This window comes from Ochlerotatus camptorhynchus, unplaced genomic scaffold (assembly GCF_037179485.1).
Source record: "Ochlerotatus camptorhynchus isolate MF236.1 unplaced genomic scaffold, CSIRO-AGI_Acam_v1.1 ptg000530l, whole genome shotgun sequence".
Taxonomy (NCBI): Eukaryota; Metazoa; Arthropoda; class Insecta; order Diptera; family Culicidae; genus Ochlerotatus; species Ochlerotatus camptorhynchus.
In genome coordinates, this window is record NW_027041014.1 from 1012472 (window position 1) to 1030192 (window position 17721).

General features: G+C 40.6%; 1 protein-coding gene across 1 annotated transcript in view; it reads left to right on the forward strand.

The window, feature by feature from the left end:
* The window catches only part of LOC135713020 (calmodulin-binding transcription activator 1-like), a 74022-nt gene that overhangs the window by 33040 nt on the left and 23261 nt on the right, over positions 1-17721 (forward strand). Inside the window, exons 3-6 of the mRNA XM_065236098.1 lie at positions 10568-10703; positions 10780-10996; positions 11067-11347; positions 11545-12444. Coding sequence (XP_065092170.1) covers positions 10568-10703; positions 10780-10996; positions 11067-11347; positions 11545-12444 — 1534 coding nt within the window. The remainder of the gene's footprint in view (positions 1-10567; positions 10704-10779; positions 10997-11066; positions 11348-11544; positions 12445-17721) is intronic.

Genomic DNA, 17721 nt, shown 5'->3' on the forward strand with positions numbered 1-17721 from the left:
CTCCCAGGAAGTAGTTGATTTCCCCGCAATCTGACATTTGGAACATCTCGTAAAGTGTTTTCTTGATTTCCAAAACTGAATGCAAATGGTCGCCAGAAACTAGGAGATCACCAATATATAAGTTAAAACCTCATGGTTTTGTGATACGTTTTTAAAAAGGGACTAACTAGATGTTACCACTTCCAAATCCAAAACAATAATGAATTTAATTTTATTTGCCAGAAGTTACAGAGGCCTCACTGGAGAAACGTGCCATTACTATAGTATATATGTGGTGAAATTGAATTGCCGTCCGGTCGCATGTTGCTGATGAAGCGCGTTGCAGTTTGTTTGGTTTGGTTCTATGCTGCTCAGTGTATTTCGATAAATTTGCTGACCATGATTGTGACTTCTCCTCGAAGAAAACTAATGTTGCTGCTAGTTGATGTTGATTAAAGGTTTTGATTTCATTGATCCTTGTGTATGAAATTCGAATGGTTTCTGCAACACTGCGTTCTTAACTTATACAATAACGTACACATTATCTTTCCTAGTGGTCTTGACATATAAGCAGTAATCGTGTTTGACACGTGAAAATTCTTACTTCGAGAATTCTTCGTTCAACTTGTTGTTCCAACAGCGTGGGCTTTGCTTCAAGTCATATAAGGATTTCTTCAATTTGCATACCAGGTTGGACGGCGCATCAATCCCGTCAGGAACAGCCAGGTACACGTTCTCTTGATGATCCCCATAGAGAAAACCAGTCTTCACTACAAGACTCCATGTTGATGTGCGTACTGTGAACCGCCTCAGCCAGGACAGTCCGAATCTTTGCAATTTTTGCTACTGGACCGTAGGTTTCAGTGTAGTCTAATCCATGCCTCTGTTGAAAGCTACTAGACGCGCTTTATAATGGGAAGGTTTACCATCTTTCCTTGATGCGAAACACCCACTTTGTCTTGATCAGAACAGCATTGCTTGGGCTTTCCACCAGACACCAGACGTCGTTTTCGTTCATGGAGTTTAGCTCGTCTTTAACAGCTTGAAACCAGTTACCAGTTCATCGGAGCTGCCTAAAATCTCGTCGTAAGTTCCAGGTACATCGTATCACGGGCATTCCAGTTTGATGACTGATTGATCGCAGCTTGGCTCATCGAAGGCTTGAATGGCATCTGTTGATGAGCAATCTACAGCAGTAAAAATTCTCCCGGTGAAAAAATCTATCAAATTACCGGGGATCCTGCCCTCCCATTCGGTGTGTCTAATGGTTGCCGTATCAAAGTTCGAACCAAGTTCTTGTTGCGAAGGGAGCACCTCTGAAAGAAAGTTGCACATCATCATCGTTGTCACTCTGATTCAGGTTTTTTCCCTCTTGCTCAGTCTTGTGGTTCAGTCCTCAAACTTATTTATTTTGTAGTTCATCGTTGAATTCGTATGGTACGGAAAGAAAAATTCATCGAATTTAACATCTCTTGAGGTAAATAGCAGCCTAGTTTCCGCATCCCATAAGTGGAAGCCGTTCCGATCATACCCTACCATCACTGCAGCTCTGCTCTTGGGGTGTACCATCTTTCTCTGTGCGATGGTATCCAAGCAAAAGCCTAGCATATGAAAACTCTAAGTCTTGCCAGATCCTGTTTGTCCTTCAGCCAAAGCTCCGCAGGAGTCTTCCTATCAGCGGTTGCGCGGGTTGGACTCCTGTTGAATACGAACCTTCTCTATTAACGTCCGGTTAAACCTTCCTTTTTGCTACCACATTGTGTGTATATCCTGCTGTGGCCTCAATTTGGATACCTTTTTCGTCGTAGTATAGCTTCTGTTCGTTTGAACAATGTTCACGGCCTTGGTCAACGGTCAACTTCGACACAGCGTGGCCCAACGTTGCTGTCGCCATCGCCTCGTAACAGCGGAACTTCTCCCAGGCAACAGGCGTGATCGGAAAGCAAACGTCAGAATGGATCTTTCAGTACGTCCAGATTGCTCTTACCAATGTGGCCCGATCGACGATGCCAGGCATTGACATTTTGAGTTGCACACCGGTTTGCAGAACCGTTGAAATAGAAGACGTTCAGCTCGTAGAAGTCACTTTTCAATGGGCAAATCGCTATCACCAAGTTGTCATGCTTCATTTCATCAACATTCGGTCCAAAACTCATCGTTACGCTAACTTTGGCCATCCTCTTGACCGATAGCATGTTTGCACGCAGATCCGGTATGAACAGAACATTTTTTATGGTCATCCTTATGCCTTGAAGATTAACTCCGCAAATCGTTCCTTGATGCCAAGCAGTCATTGATTGGTCTTCCTTGGAAACACCGATCACCACAGGTTGTTTGAGCTTCTCCAGTGACGAAAACATTCAATGCATTGGATTTCAAAATGGCGTCATACATGGATTTCCGGTCTCTACACTTCGCCACGATCCAAAAAATATCCTTATTGTGGTGTATTTGAAAGTGTTTCCCATTTTTTTTCTCTATACTGGAAGCCGCCATCCTTGATTTAAAAATGGCGTCATTTTAATCCCAGAAATACCCTTATTGTGTGGTATTGCAAAGTATTTCCCAGTTTGTAAGTGTATGTGAGATAAATTATTTATGACTAAAAAAAGAGTGCCGACTGGACACAAACCACGAACGTTGCGATTATCAGACCTGTGCTTTCTCTATGCTCTATGCTCCATGTTTCGAAACATGGATAGACTAGACGACTAGAAGCGAATAAAAATCGCTCATAGTACGATTTATTATATTATAATTTGATTTGGCATGCTTTTTCTGCTGAATTGGAGAATTGAAAAGAATCGAGGCAAGTGTTTGCGTCGTTCTACAATGTTATAAATAAAAAGATTGATGGTATGGTCTAAAACGTAGATAGAACACGAAATAAAAAAGAAAAAAATCATTGCATCGTCTGCATGGCCAACTTTTATCATTCTCTGCGGTTTTCGCTGGATAGGAAATGCAACTAACATTGAATGTAATAAATTTTTGGTTTGCTTGTACTATCGTTTGGAAATAACAGCATTTTTTTTAAGTTGTGCAGTAATTTTGAAAGCATTAGTCTTGCACTTTTTCAATAAAATAATTAGGGTTGTTGCATAATTTGTTTATTTTAATGTATTTGTTTCATAGCTAAAAAAAACAATCCATAAGTTTCCAAATATATTTAAATATTCAGAGTTGGGAGGAAATGCTATACCAATATCAACATGTGCGATAACTTATTAGCTAGAAAAAGTTCTAAAGAGGATAGATTGATAGTTCCGCTATAGTACGGCAGCGTGAAAATTTCACAGAAGTTGAAATTGAGCGAAGGGCCATAACTGTGGAAATACTAATCAAACGTGCACTCCATTATCCAGCTCATATGTACCTACCATTTTTCTACTTTTGTCTATTTAAACTTAATTTCTATGAATGCGTATCGTTTGGAATCATTTGATTCGGATGAGACTCTTAACTTTTATTTGTTTACATTGTGTTTCAATTGGTATTCTTAAGAACTTCACAAAATAAGGTTTCAATATTTAAATTGAGCAGATCGACTAGCCTGGTGGCTGCCGCTTTTGCTTACTGAGTAGAAGACCGTCAGGGATCCACATTGTAAAGATTCCCTATTTTCAGCTTTTTTACAGGCTGGAGTTGTTGTTTGAACCATTTAGTTTATCAATTTAATTTATCTGTATAACAATTATTCACAAGCATTCTTCCAGGTCAATTCAAGAATAGTTTGATGATGATAAATCTTCCTAATATTCACATTACAGTTATGACCCGATCCTGTCAATCTCTCCGCGCATCAGACTGTTATTTTTCAATAATTCCACATAATTGTAATTTCATACCTTCCTCCTTCAAGATGAATGTTTAAGATGCACCTACTTTGCTAGCTGACAAAATGGGGTCATTGCTGTATAATTATTCTCTTTTTGCAGCCTTCTTTCAGACTGGATCTATTGATTTCAATTATTTGAATTTTCTTCCAGCTCTTTGATGACGGAACATCATTAGATATATACTGTAATGATTCACTCTTACAGCTTTCACCCTAGTTTTGTCTGTTGATTTGATTTGTTTGAATTGGTTTTCAGCTCTTTGGTGTTGGCAGTCGCGAGCGATCAATTTTGCTCATGCTCATGCTCTAAGTTTATTTTCAGCATTTCGATGATGGAACGTCTTCAGATTTATATTATAATGGGGCTTATTACGGGTGTCACATCACGGTGAACAGTTGTCACTTGTCGTCACGGTGAAGTGATTCCCATTTAATTTGTACGGTAATCACGGCTCTTATTCTGAGTATCACTTTCTTATCACCGTGTAGTGACACCCGTTATAAGGCCCAATGATACACCATTTGGTTTTGGCTTCGGGCAAATCCAAGTATAATGCATGATAACACTGATTCATTTAAAACCATGGTCGTATCACTTATCAAGGTGAATCCTGTTCCAACGAACCCAACTTACTAACAAAATCTCCTTTTCTGTGTCTTTTGTTGGGGTGCAGAGGTAAACACGGCCCACAAACAACATAGGTCACTCTAATATTCCTTCCCTACTCCCACCTGATTGCAAGGACGTGGCCGGCGCCGTTATTGATCTACAACATATAGAGTCACTGAAACTTGTACAATGAGAATGGACGGTCACTCCCAGCCCCATTCAGTTGATTCATTGTACAATTTCACTGATTCTGATCAATCACGGAGTGCAGTCAATCTAAGCTAAGCTAGCTATTGGTTATCCTATTTTTTATAGTGTTTATAGTACTACATATCTTTCATTATTGACTTTACATCATTTAATATTATTGTAAATTACATTTTATTATACTTAATTCTTAATGTTAGCTATTATGAGCGGCTCCAGGGAAGCAAAGTGTCAGCTTGAAAAGAAATCTGAATCGTTCATTATCTGTTTTGTAAAAATCTTGTGTTTATTGTATCTTGTTACATGGCATTATAACGCATTTTCAATATTACATTACATTTAAATAAGTATTAACCCGGTTACACACATTTCAGGTCATCCAGGTCTTATATAAGATGGGATCCGTTCCTTTTATCAACAGTTGTGATATTGCATCATATGCTGAAAATATATGAATTATCGCGTATTTCTGTTGTTCATTACATACCAGGTGAGGGCTTAATCATGTTTTGCCGTCTAGTGTTTTGGTTTTGAGATGCTCGATAACCTTAGAGGGATCGGTTTTGCTTAATGAGCAGAACATCATGGGTTTAATCCCAAGCTCTCCCACAACATAACACAACGCAAACATATCAAGTATCATTCTAGCTAAAAATATTTATTTGCATAATATAACCTGGAAATTTCTGGGTTACATCTTTCTTATTGGGAGCTGAGGAGACATAGAGCTGCATCATATTGTATGTAAAATAATTATTATTTTCATTGCGGAATACCAGTTTTTTATCCATATAAATGTATTTTCATTATTACGTATTTTAATGTTCTGATATATTTCATTTCTCCATTACATATGTTTACTATATATATAAATAAATACTGGGTTGGGAGGGAGCATCAGGGTATCATTTGACCTGAAACTGGACGATTGGAGTGGTATGACAACCGGAGTCTAGGAGGGAATAAACACTATCATTTTCTTTATCCTACCGATTCGATTGTGATGGTGTGAATTCTACTCCAACAGTTTCATGGAGATTGACGCGCCCTTCTTAACAAACCATCCTGTAGGAAGCTTAATAAGTATTGCGAATTGCGTTATTCGATTTGTTGGATCGTATCGTTGGAAGGAGATTCTTAAATTCCCGTGGATTTCGCGTAAGTGCCTCTGCTTACGGGTCCACCCCACCGTTTTTGGCCCTTCATACAGCGATATTGTGAATTCAGATCGGTAGCTCAAATTGATCTTGCTATTAAGTGGAGCTGCATACAAGACAAGATCTTCGAAGGGATGGTGGCTACCTTACATACATACATACATATCTATAAAGATCATTGAACTTCCCCGAGGTTCTGTAAATTTCACTTAAAATTCAAGAACCTCAATATAATTTTGCTGATTTTTCAGTAGATCCTCTCTAAAGTTCTGTACATTTCTTTGTGGATTCTTGGCCTTCCATAAAGTTCTGCAGATTTATCTGAAATTCTTTGAAATTCACGAAAACTCTACAAATTATCTGAAAATATATGAATTTTTATGAAGTTGTGTAAATACATTTCAAGATCGGTGAGTTTTCCAGAAGTTCTGTGAGTTTTTTTCTAAAAATTTACGAACTTCCTGAAGTTCTACATACTTCTCTTAAGTCTGTGGACTTTTCTGAAGTACTTCAGATGTATCTATTTTCAACTATCATGGAGTTCTGAATTTCTGCAAATCTTGGACTTTCGTACTTCGCTGAGATTTGTTTTTGGAATTGAAGTACTTTGCTGAAACACTGAATCACTGAATGTCTCTGAAGATCTGCAAAATTCTTTGCAGTTCTATACATTTCTCAGTACATCTGCAAACTTGTCTCAAGTTTTATAAATTCCTCTGTAGGCTCTCAGGCTACCCTAAACATCTGAAAATGTCCCTGCAGATCTTCTAAATTATCTAAAGTTCTCAAAATTTATCTGAAAATAGTTGAGCTTCCTTGAAGTTTTAAATATTTCTCTCAAGATCTACAAATTTTCCCTGAAATCGTATAAATATTTTTTTAAACGACCAAGCTGAAGCTCTGCAAATTTCACTGAAGATCCATAAAAAATTCTGAAATTCTAAAAATGCATCAGAAAATCTGCACTCTTTCTTGAAGGTCTAAACAAAATTCTGAAGATCTTTGACCATTCTTGTGATTTTTCCAATGTTCTTTAGCGAACTTTTCTGATGTTCAATAATGTTTCAGTTGATCACCAAACTTCTGTGAAATTCTTTACATTTCACTGTAGTTTCTTGGACTTTTCTGAAGGTCTGCGAAGTTCCCTAAATTTTTACCAAAATTTCCTTTACAGTTTTACAAATTGATCTGAAAAGATTTAAACTTGCTTGAAGTTTTGAAAATTTCTTTGAATATTTTTCTGAAGATCTAGAGGTCTTGTTAATTTTTCTGAATTACTGCAAATTTCTTTTAATTTCTGTAAAATTTTCCGAAGTTTACAGTAGATCTCAAATTTCTCAGTAAATCTCCAAATCTTTCTGAAGCTCTAAAAAAAATCTTAGTAGGCTTTCAGACCTGCTGTCTGGCATGCTTATTATCATATAGAACATACTTCGTATTATATTAACACTGTTTTGTTGACGGCCAAACACACTAGGAAATAAAAATCAGTCAAATTATACATATTGAATCGTGAAATCGGTTTATCTTGCTGCTGGAATTGCCATCAAAACACAAAGCCATGAAATTTTAGAAGAAAAAAAAATCAATATTTTCATTTCACTTGCGGCTATTTTGCTGAATGAATCGAATGAAAATTAAACACAACCCAAGTAGCAATTGTGGTTTTGTGAGGGTTCTGTAGACCGCAATTTAGACTTGTAGCATGCTTTAAAACCTCGATAAAACTTGCAATGTTACTTGGGAAACCTATTGCGTTCGACAAATCAAACGTCATATCTGATCATCATCTCGAAAAAGTGTGAACGCATTCGAACATTGCATCCGACAAAATTATCGAGCAGTCAACTCGAATCAGACCAACAAATCAGATAGTCTAAACGTACCTTAAGAGTGAAGCAGTACGGTGGTGTTGCGTACAGTACCATTATCAGCAATGTTGACGGTTAGTCCCGCCTTGAGTTATTACATTAAAAGAGTTTTTTGTTACTCCATGCGTGAAGTTTACGATTTTCAAATTTTGGAGCATAGGCTATACTAATAGTTGATTCCTATACTAGTTGGAGATTCCGAGTTGATTAATCAACACCTAAATTCTCTTTATTTGGATCATATTTAAGATGAATACAAGTGCCGGGTTCCTCCATTCTTGATCCAGTTACTCAAACATTTGGCAGCAACTATCCTGGACAGCTACAGCACTGCTGATCTCCTGCAACTAAATAGTGTTTCCAATGAGAATCATGAATTGCTTTATTTATGTTTTCTTAGCCGTGAAGTTGCTTCTAGCTGCTCAATTTATGAGACGATTGAGCCACTAGTTAAGAGGTATGTGCATCATTCATCTCTGCAGATATCATTGAAATTGAACCAGGCATTTTCTTTTCGTAGCACTATGGATAGCATTTCATGACTACTGGAAGTTCGTACCGAAGAAAACTCCAACCATACCAATTCACCTTGCATGGTCATTCTCGTTTGAAAAGTCTTAAATCATCGAAACGGGCTGTTTTGAAAAAGTTAGTGAACTGCGAAATGACGTGTCGTGAAAGAAAAACATCCGCATTAACAAACAGTATAAGCAGCTCAACAAGACCACCAGCGTTAACTTCGAAATAAGTTTAAAACTACCCCAAAAACTTCTGGAATCTGGAATGTTCAACGGAGATCGAGAAATGTGCAATGTGGATGGTATCGCGGATCTATTCAGGTCACATTTCTTCAGCGTTTTTGTGACGAACACGTTTCAAATGCTGCAAGTAACGTTCCCGTACGTTCAGTTGCTGAATCTCCACCTTTATCGAGAGATGACGTCCAAAGGGCAGGTCTTCGCTAAAAAAAAACCATCCAGCATTGGTCCTGATGGAATTCCATCTGTGGTGATTAAAAACTCTATGGGAGTCTTGAGCGCACCACTAGCATTCATCTTCTACCTCTCGTTGCATTCTGGAATCTTCCCTGATGGCTGGAAGAATTTTTTGGTTTTCCCTGTCCTCAAGAAAGGTGATAAGCAGTCAATAATCAAATATCGAGGCATTGCGGCTTTCTGCGTAGTTTCAACCCTTTTTGAGCTGATAGTTTTGGATTATTTTAAACACACTTGCTCCAGTTACGTTGTCTCCGAAAAAAATGGATTTATGCAGAAGAGGTCCACTGCATCAAATCTTTTGCAAACATCTTTTGTAATTTGCGATGCTATCTACACGGATCTCTCAGTGAAAATAGGTGACCTTATTTTTTAGTCGTTTCCCGAGCAAAACTGGAAATCAAATTGAAATCCAACCTTGCTGTCATGATGTAACTAATTTTGCCCCAGTTGATCTCATTTTGGTTGGTAGCAAAAATTTACACTGTTGAATCAAATGGAAAACTAATCCTGCTTTCAATGAAATCAGTTTGATTACTGATTTTGCATTGATAATGTTTCACTTAATACGGGCCTGGTGTAAATGGTTAGCATCCATGCTTAAATATGAAACGCACCAATGAAAGCGATTAAATGTTGAAACAGTTCTGATTGTAATTTTGATCACATTTAAAATATAAAAAACAATCTTAAACTTGAAAAACAACCCATTAGAAACTGAATCCAAATATATACTCCAGTTGTCTCCCCCTAGATTCTACCTCGAAATGAATCAAGGATAACCCCAACTAATCTGATCTTAACCATAAATCCACAGCCCTCCTAGTATAACTTCCAAGCACAAGCACCAGCAGCACTAAGTCAAACCAAATCACCCGGTGTTAAATACAACTTGGTAAAACGGAAAACAAAATAATTAACTCCCAGAACCGGTGCCTTCCTCACATGCATGCACGCACCTTCAATTGCGCCGGCCGTTGTTACACTTCTCTCGAAAGTATTGCCTCACATATGGATTTGTGCACGCTTTAAAATAATAATATAGTTGTCGGCTTGGGAAAACAAACTTTTCCCCCGCCCCTTCCCACCCTAGTTGGAAATAGTTGCCGTGCCTCCAGTAGTGCTCGTCGTGGTTAAGCTGCTGCCTTCTACCGGAAATAAATTATGATATGCGAAATGAGACGGTCGTCGTCGTCGTCGTCGGCCCCAGGAATTTCTTCATCGGCGTGTATTGCTAGGAACGCGCGTAGTTGGCACCATATTCATACACGCGTGTTCAGCGCGAAAAGTGGCTCTCACATACACACAAACACACTCAAACACACGCAGACACGAGAGGCGTGAAATTATCCTCTAATTAATTCTCGGAAAGCTTGTTTCGCCGGTCTCCGCCCAGCCAACCAACCAACCAACGGCTGGAGTCCTGGGAGTTTTATGTGCGTCGGTTTCGACCGAGCTCAAATTGGCGCGGGAAGTGAATTTGTAGGAAGTTTGAAATAATTTGCAACCTGAGAACCGGCAGTGGCCTAGGTGGTGTGAAAAATTCTTGTTATTGCTTGAGGGAAATTGCGGCGCTAATTGGGCGTTTGAAGGAATTTTCCACGCGTCAATGGAGGTGGACCATTGGCACCTGTTGGTTAGTTTGAGAATCGGGGCAAATGTTTGCAATCACCTTCCGGAAATAATTGACGTCACAAGACTTGTTGCGCCTTAAAACCTGTTTTACACATGCACCTTCCGGTGCAAAAAAAACAGCGAGCTTCGTTCTTAACAAGGGCTTGTTCTTTATTCAGCGACATTTCGTCGTTTATTCTTGCCAAAACCGAAATTTAAAATGCAATCTCTTAGAACAAAACCACGAATCGTCAATTATTCAACTGACTTTCTTTTGTTGCAAATTTAATTTCCAGGCCAAAAAGTGGTTCGATGTTGCTCTACTCACGAAAGAAGGTTCGCTACCGGCGCGACGGCTATTGTTGGAAAAAGCGAAAAGATGGCAAGACAACCCGCGAAGACCACATGAAGCTTAAGGTGCAAGGCACTGAGGTAAGTTCATCGTTTCCCTCTCAACCCCAACAATGGGACCCTTGTAACTGACCTGTCCCATTATCTGATTCGCTAGTGCATTTACGGTTGCTACGTACATTCGGCCATCCTACCAACCTTCCACCGGCGGTGCTATTGGCTGCTTCAAAATCCAGACATTGTCCTCGTCCACTATCTGAACGTCCCCTATCCGGACGACAACAAGATGGCGGTCATCACTCCGAACCTGGCCCTGTGGGGCGACAAGAAGGAGTGGACCAAAGAGGAACTGGTCAGTCAACTCAAACCGATGTGTAAGTATCCTTAACCCATCCGCCTGGATTAATAGCGGCTATTTCACTGATGGGACAGTTTTTCCGGCAGTTTTCAGCGAAGACGAACCGGATGCGACGAACGAGATCGAGATTTCCACGGCCGAAACGGTGGAAGCGATCGTGAGTCAGCTGATGGAGAAACAACGGATGGCACGGCAGTCGGCCCTGGTGAAGCAGCTCGAGTGTGGTTGTCCGGATGCGAACTGTGTCGATGGAAAGAGTTGTTCCCATCCGATGAGGAGGATCAGTGCGGCCAAAAGTGAACTGGGCAAACGGCCCGATGGAGGACATCTCGCGGGAACGGCGCCGAACGTGTTGATTGGATCGAGGGTGAGTATTCCCCATTCTCTCAGACTGTTAATTCAAATTTACAATCTAAAGCAACCACCTCAGTAATCACCATCAATCGTCTTCAATTTAGCACCAATCAACAGCTCCATAAGATAAATCCCAATGTTCTACATTGACCGCAAAATCTCAATCTAAATCTTCCCCCATCTTTCTACCTCCCACGCCACCCCTTACAGATGTATCCCCGTTGGATCGACAGTCGGCGTGCACGGGAAGCACAACTCCAACAGTCCCACGGCAATAGTCTCCTGGACGGCAACAGCAACGGCAACCGATCCTCCATCGCTCCGAAGGACAACACTTCGATACATTTCCAAGTCATTCCTACCTCTCAGCAACTGAACCACTCCAACAGCAACAGCAACAACAATCCAAATTCAATTAGAACAATTGCTGGCAATCACCCTCATCATCAGCAGCAGCAGCAGCAGCAGTCTTCGTCGGTAGTGGTCAGCAGCAGTAGTAGTAATTTAACCCTCACCCAGCATCTCAACTCGTTGAACAACAATAACAGTAACTCACAATTAACAAGTGTCAGTAGTCATATTACAAACGGACTGGTGGCCAGTGCCCAGCATTTGGCTGCGGCCCAGCAGCAGCAGCAGCATCGGAGTCATATGATCATCGCTAGCAATAATTCGTCGTCCTCACCTTCGTCCGCGGCTTCCGGCAATAGCAGCAATAGCAGCGGTTCCGCGGCCAACAATCAATTAACCGCGAGCCATCCTAATAACGGTCGCGACCCCAGCATAAATCTCACGGCTAATGGCGAGAATCATATATCAATGCTTGGCCATCATCACCCACAGTCGTCGTCAGCGAGGGGTTCAGGTGGGGTACCGTCGTCGTCGTCGTCGTCGTCAAGCGATGCTGTCAATCAGAGGCCATCATCACAACAGCAGCAGCAGCAGCAGCAGCATCAGCGACAGGAGGATGGGGGTAGCAATAGCAATAATAATGGTGTTGGCGGTGGCCATCATAATCACGTTACGGTTAATAATGGTGCGGTTAGCAGTGCGTCAATGGTCAACTCGAGTGGGGGTGGAACGCCCTCACTGGTGCTGAGCTTGTCACAGGTGAGTGGGGGTAAAAATGTGATTGATGAAGTGCTAGTAGGTCGGTCGAGTTAGACTAGATGCATTTATGTCACATGGAAAATGAAAATGTATCACAGTTTTGTATGAACGTTGAAGAATGCATTGTTTATTTTATCTTAAATCCATCCGATCTCTGCTTAATAATAATGGAATAACATTTTTTTTTTGGGCGTCTGTCCATAATTTCCATAAAGCTCTCTTTGGGGACGTGCACTAATTACGTTACCCCTCCTCCTCTTCCCATCATAAGATTTTCCAAATTACCAGGTTTAAACTAGAGCTGGGACTTCAACTATACGGATATTTCAGTTTTCATAATAAAAATACTTTCAGACAAATGCAATATCGTTCTTTCTACTGCCCAATATTGAAATAAAATAATTGTAGAAAGCGTTGAGAAGGTTATCAGGCGGATAGTAACTATGTGGATATTCCGATATCCTGATATCCGGAAATCCGGATAGTGAAATTTCAAATTTATTCTCCCTTTAGCAGTTTTCTTTTTTACTGTTCTAAATATTTCTAGATAGAGCTGGAATTAGGGCGTAATAGCTTTTGTAAACAATGACTTCTATCGATAATTTCTCGGAAGGCATGGTTCTCCCTGACAAGTCGACATCACCATCGAGTAAAGGAAGACTTCTCCTACCCGATAGATATGTTGGTCTGTGTAGGCATGCCTTGAATACCGATAAATGAACAGGAGTAGTCATTGCTTACAAAGGCTGTTACGCCCTAATTCCAGCTCTATCTAGATTTGTCAAAAAGTTGGTTTTTAGGTGCTTATGTGACCTGATGTAGAATGATAGATCTGTTAATTGCCTAAATTTACAAAATTGAAAATTAGTTAAAAAATCATTGATGGGGTTGTGTACAAGACACGACCGCATGGTTGACGTAGACTACATTATGCTGTTCAGTTAACTTCTCATGCTTTTTTATTGATATTGATTTAAAATACAGTAGAAGGAACCGATTATATCGGTCCTATGAAAATATTTTGGAATTCATACTTAGTAAAACTTGACCACAGTCAGAATTGCAATCAGATATGAATACTGTTAGCGAGTAAAACCGACTTTTCGGACACATTTGCTATTCTTATTCTTGCTCATATACTAGACACTTTAAAGTTTCGTAGATTACATAAAACTATTGTTCTCCTGCTGGAGCTTGGATCGCTCGACAACTTTCGATTTCTACTCTACAGTGTCCTTAGTTTAGTGCTGAGTGGTGCGAAGACGGACCTCAAAATCGAACCACTTTCGAGCTGTCAAATCGAACCACTTTTTTATCATTGTGGTTCGTTGAAATAGATAGAAGTATTGTTATCGTCCAAAATAAAAAATAAATATTTTTCAGTAATGTTTTTGATCTTTTTAAAAACGTGATTCGAAACGACTCAAACAATTAAAAATAACAGTATTATTGCGTATTTTGGACCAAAGTAGACTCCTGCGCTGAAAAAAACCCCTCCGATTTTTTTCGCTCAGGAACGACTGTGACTTCGGAGAACGTTCTATGGAGATTTGTGATGATAGTACAAAAGTTCCAGGAAATTTCAACAGATTTTTCCCGCGACAGAAGAGGTTTCAGTGGATATTTTAGTTGCTGTCAGCGAGGTTCTACGGGGGTTCTATAGAGTTTTCATGTTCGAGTTTCACACGATTTGGGAATTTCGACAGCACTTCCATAGATATCGTCGGCCACATTAAATTTGCATCTGATTTGCAACAATTCTGAATTTTATTCCACTCCGTAAAAACTCCAGCTATGAACAATGTAAACAAACAGTCACAAAGTCACGAATCGGCTCTGCACAAAAAGCTGTTTGACACTTCTCTCTACCAACCGACGGTGATGAAACGTTTATTTCAACACTACCAACATGAAGAAAATTTCACTTCGCACCACTCAGGTTTAGTGCATGTCGTATTACTTCATCACTATTGAGAAATGATGAAGTATTCATGAAGTATTAGGTTTTGATACAGTTGTCATGCTTGCCTTCATCGCAAGGAATCGATTCTAATTGAAAGGTTCCGCTATTTATACCCTTCGGAGTGTTGGAACACCCTCCAAAGGCGCGCCCCTTTGTCAGTCAAAATGGAATTCCTTAGCAACAAAAACAAGCAATGACACCGATAATGACCATGCATCAGAACTCACTTCAAACTAGGGAACAACGAATAGAAGATTAGGAATCACATAGGTGAAGACTAACTAACTCATTTTTTTCCTTGTTTCAAGATCATCCTCGGTCCAGGAAACCCGAGGACTTATCACTATCAATAAGGCATAAAAAGTAACAAGGACTAAGATGTGTTCCTTTGATTACTGAAAAATCCTGTTCCCCTAGTTTGAAGTAGTCAAGACTGGGAATCGGTGGAAGATCTTACATCCCGTAACGTACCACGAAAAGGTGATCTACCTACGTTACGGGGTGCTGCTCGTAGTTGACCGCTACTGGTGGATTTTCGTCTTCTTTACTGGTGCATCAATTTGTCGGCAGAATTTGTTAAGTACATTATAAAACTGGAACAACTTACCTGGCAGGCAACGTTGGGCTGCCTTATGTTTTTCCGCATCGAATGAGCTACCTGCCAGGGTTGCTCGCTCGATCATGATCCCCGGACGACGACGTGTTTCTGATGTTTTCGACCGTTTGTTTGCAGATTTTGTAGATCGACGATCGCTGAACGTTTCGGTATTTTGATATACTTAGTGATTTGGTAAACTGTATCTTTCTTTCTGGACTGATCGCTGATTTTCTTTGACCGTGGATTCCAACGGGTGATTTCTGGATTGCCTGTTACGACGACATTGCTATTACGACGACGTTGCTACAACGTGAACTTCGTGGATGGAACGAATTTATCAGCGGCCCTTGCAACTGGACTGAATGGACGGATCGAACCCGGTAGTTCGATCGGTGGTGGTGTCGACTGTAACAGATGAGCGGGTGCTAATTAAGATGAATTTATGTAGCGATAAACGACTTGCCTGGAGCGGAGGCCCTCTGGCGCCGATGATTTCGTCGGCAAATCTCGCTCTTGACTGCGCAGATTCGTTATGGCTCCACGATGTTGTGACCGTTCGGACAAACTGGCCTAGTTCAGAGTTGGTTGGAAATGCTAACATGGAGCTTTAGTGTGATAATTTATTAGCTAGAAACTGATCTTTAGAAGAGGGTAGGTGGATAGTTCCGTTAGAGTACGGCAGTATGAAAATTGAATAGAAGTTTGAAAATGAGCGAAGGGCCATTAATGCGACAGTTTTTAAAGTTAGACGCACATCTTTTGCCTAACCCGTACGATGTACGCGGAGACTTGAAGTATGTCTTCAAGTCTACAGGCAAAAAATGTGCGTCCTCCTTTTGCTCATAAACTGACTGCGGCTGTGGAATAGTTCTAGCGACGTTTCATCACTACATAAAGCTACACGTTGCGAGAGCATTTCCAGTCGATGGTGTGTTATAATGCAATTCTTCTTTACCCAACAATTGTGTTGCTCCTCTCGTCATGACCAACGCAACAACCACCCTACTGCCTTCTCTCTGAGATGACCAAGTTGGTCTAGAACTATTCCACAGCCACAGTCAGTTTATGAGCAAAAGGAGGACGCACATTTTTTGCCTGTAGACTTGAAGACATACTTCAAGTCTCCGCGTACATCGTACGGGTTAGGCAAAAGATGTGCGTCTAACTTTAAAAACTGTCGCATTAATGGCCCTTCGCTCATTTTCAAACTTCTATTCAATTTTTATACTGCCGTACTCTAACGGACCTATCCACCTACCCTTTTCTAAAGATCATTCTCTAGCTAATAAATTATCACACTAAAGCTTCATGTTAGCATTTCCAACCAACTCTGAAAATCGCTAACTTCACGTATGAAGTAACATAAAAACACTTTGAATGGCCTAGTTCGTTAACGGCCATTACGTTGAGCCAGGGGTAGAATTGTACTTCTCCTTCCCCGGCATGCATTCGATGTTTAGATGTACCTCGAAAGTGTCAAACGGAACAGGATTTAGCTTGAATTAAACGAAGCATTGCCGCGCAGTGTAGGTACTCAGCGCAGCTGCGATTTCCTTAGAATTGGACAAGAATTGACAAACTTAAGATGCATTTGGCATGCGACAAGGATCCACCACTGGACAACATAGATTACCTTATCTGGTCAAATACAACTCGATGTCAGCGTGCAACGCTTGATCGTCCAGACATAATGGGAAATGTCGGAATTTTTTTTGAAAATTCAAGAAATAGGGGAAATGGCTCTAATGTTGGCCTTTGGGTCTAAGATTGGACCCATCGCTAAAAATGTGCTATTTATCAATTTTATCTAGATGAACGCGTTATTGGGACAGTACAAATGGATATTTTTGGTTGCTATTGAAAATTTAGTCTATTGCTGAATTTATATATGGGCCGAAATTAGGGAAATTTAGGCCGACATTACATCCATTTCCCCTACATAGCTTAACTGGTGTGCAGAGGCCTCTTAGCCTCCGCCGTTGGAGGAGTCCTGGTTCTCCTCAGCCAGTGAAGCAAATTTGTTTCGGATCGGTAGTATCCATCCGTTCAAAATTACTCGGTGATAGCTACCATCATTGGTTCGTACTGTCACGACTTGAACATTCCCATGGTTATTTCAGCCGGGAGGCAGCTAAAAACTTCAACGGGTTCCGGACCAGATGGCATACCGTCTTAGTCCTCAAACGCTGCCTGGCTGTTCTCGCGATACCTCTAGCCAACGTTTTCAATCTCTCCTTGATGTCTGGGGTTTTCCCAGCTTGCTGGAAAGAGTTTTTCCTGTTCCCAATCAACAAGAAAGACTGCAAAAGGACTGTTTCAAACTACCCTGGAATAGCTTCGTTAACAGCTACCTCCAAACTTTTTGAGTTGATTATACTCGAAAAATTGGTTCAAAGCTTTGCACACTGTATCTCGACGGATCAGCATGGCTTCATGCCTAAGCGTTCCACGACGACCAATTTAGTTACGTTCACTTCGTTCATCATTCATGAATTAGAACGTGGCGATCAAGTAGATGCCATCAACACAGACCTCTCCGCAGCATTTGACAAAATGAACCATGACTTTGCGTGTGCTAAATACGACAGGATAGGTGTTCACGATGGCCTGCTTACTTGGCTCTACTCCTACCTGACTGGTCGAAAAATGTCTGTCAAGATTGGAGACTACGGTGCTTCATCCTTCCCCGTGAAATCCGGCGTTCCCCAAAGTAGTC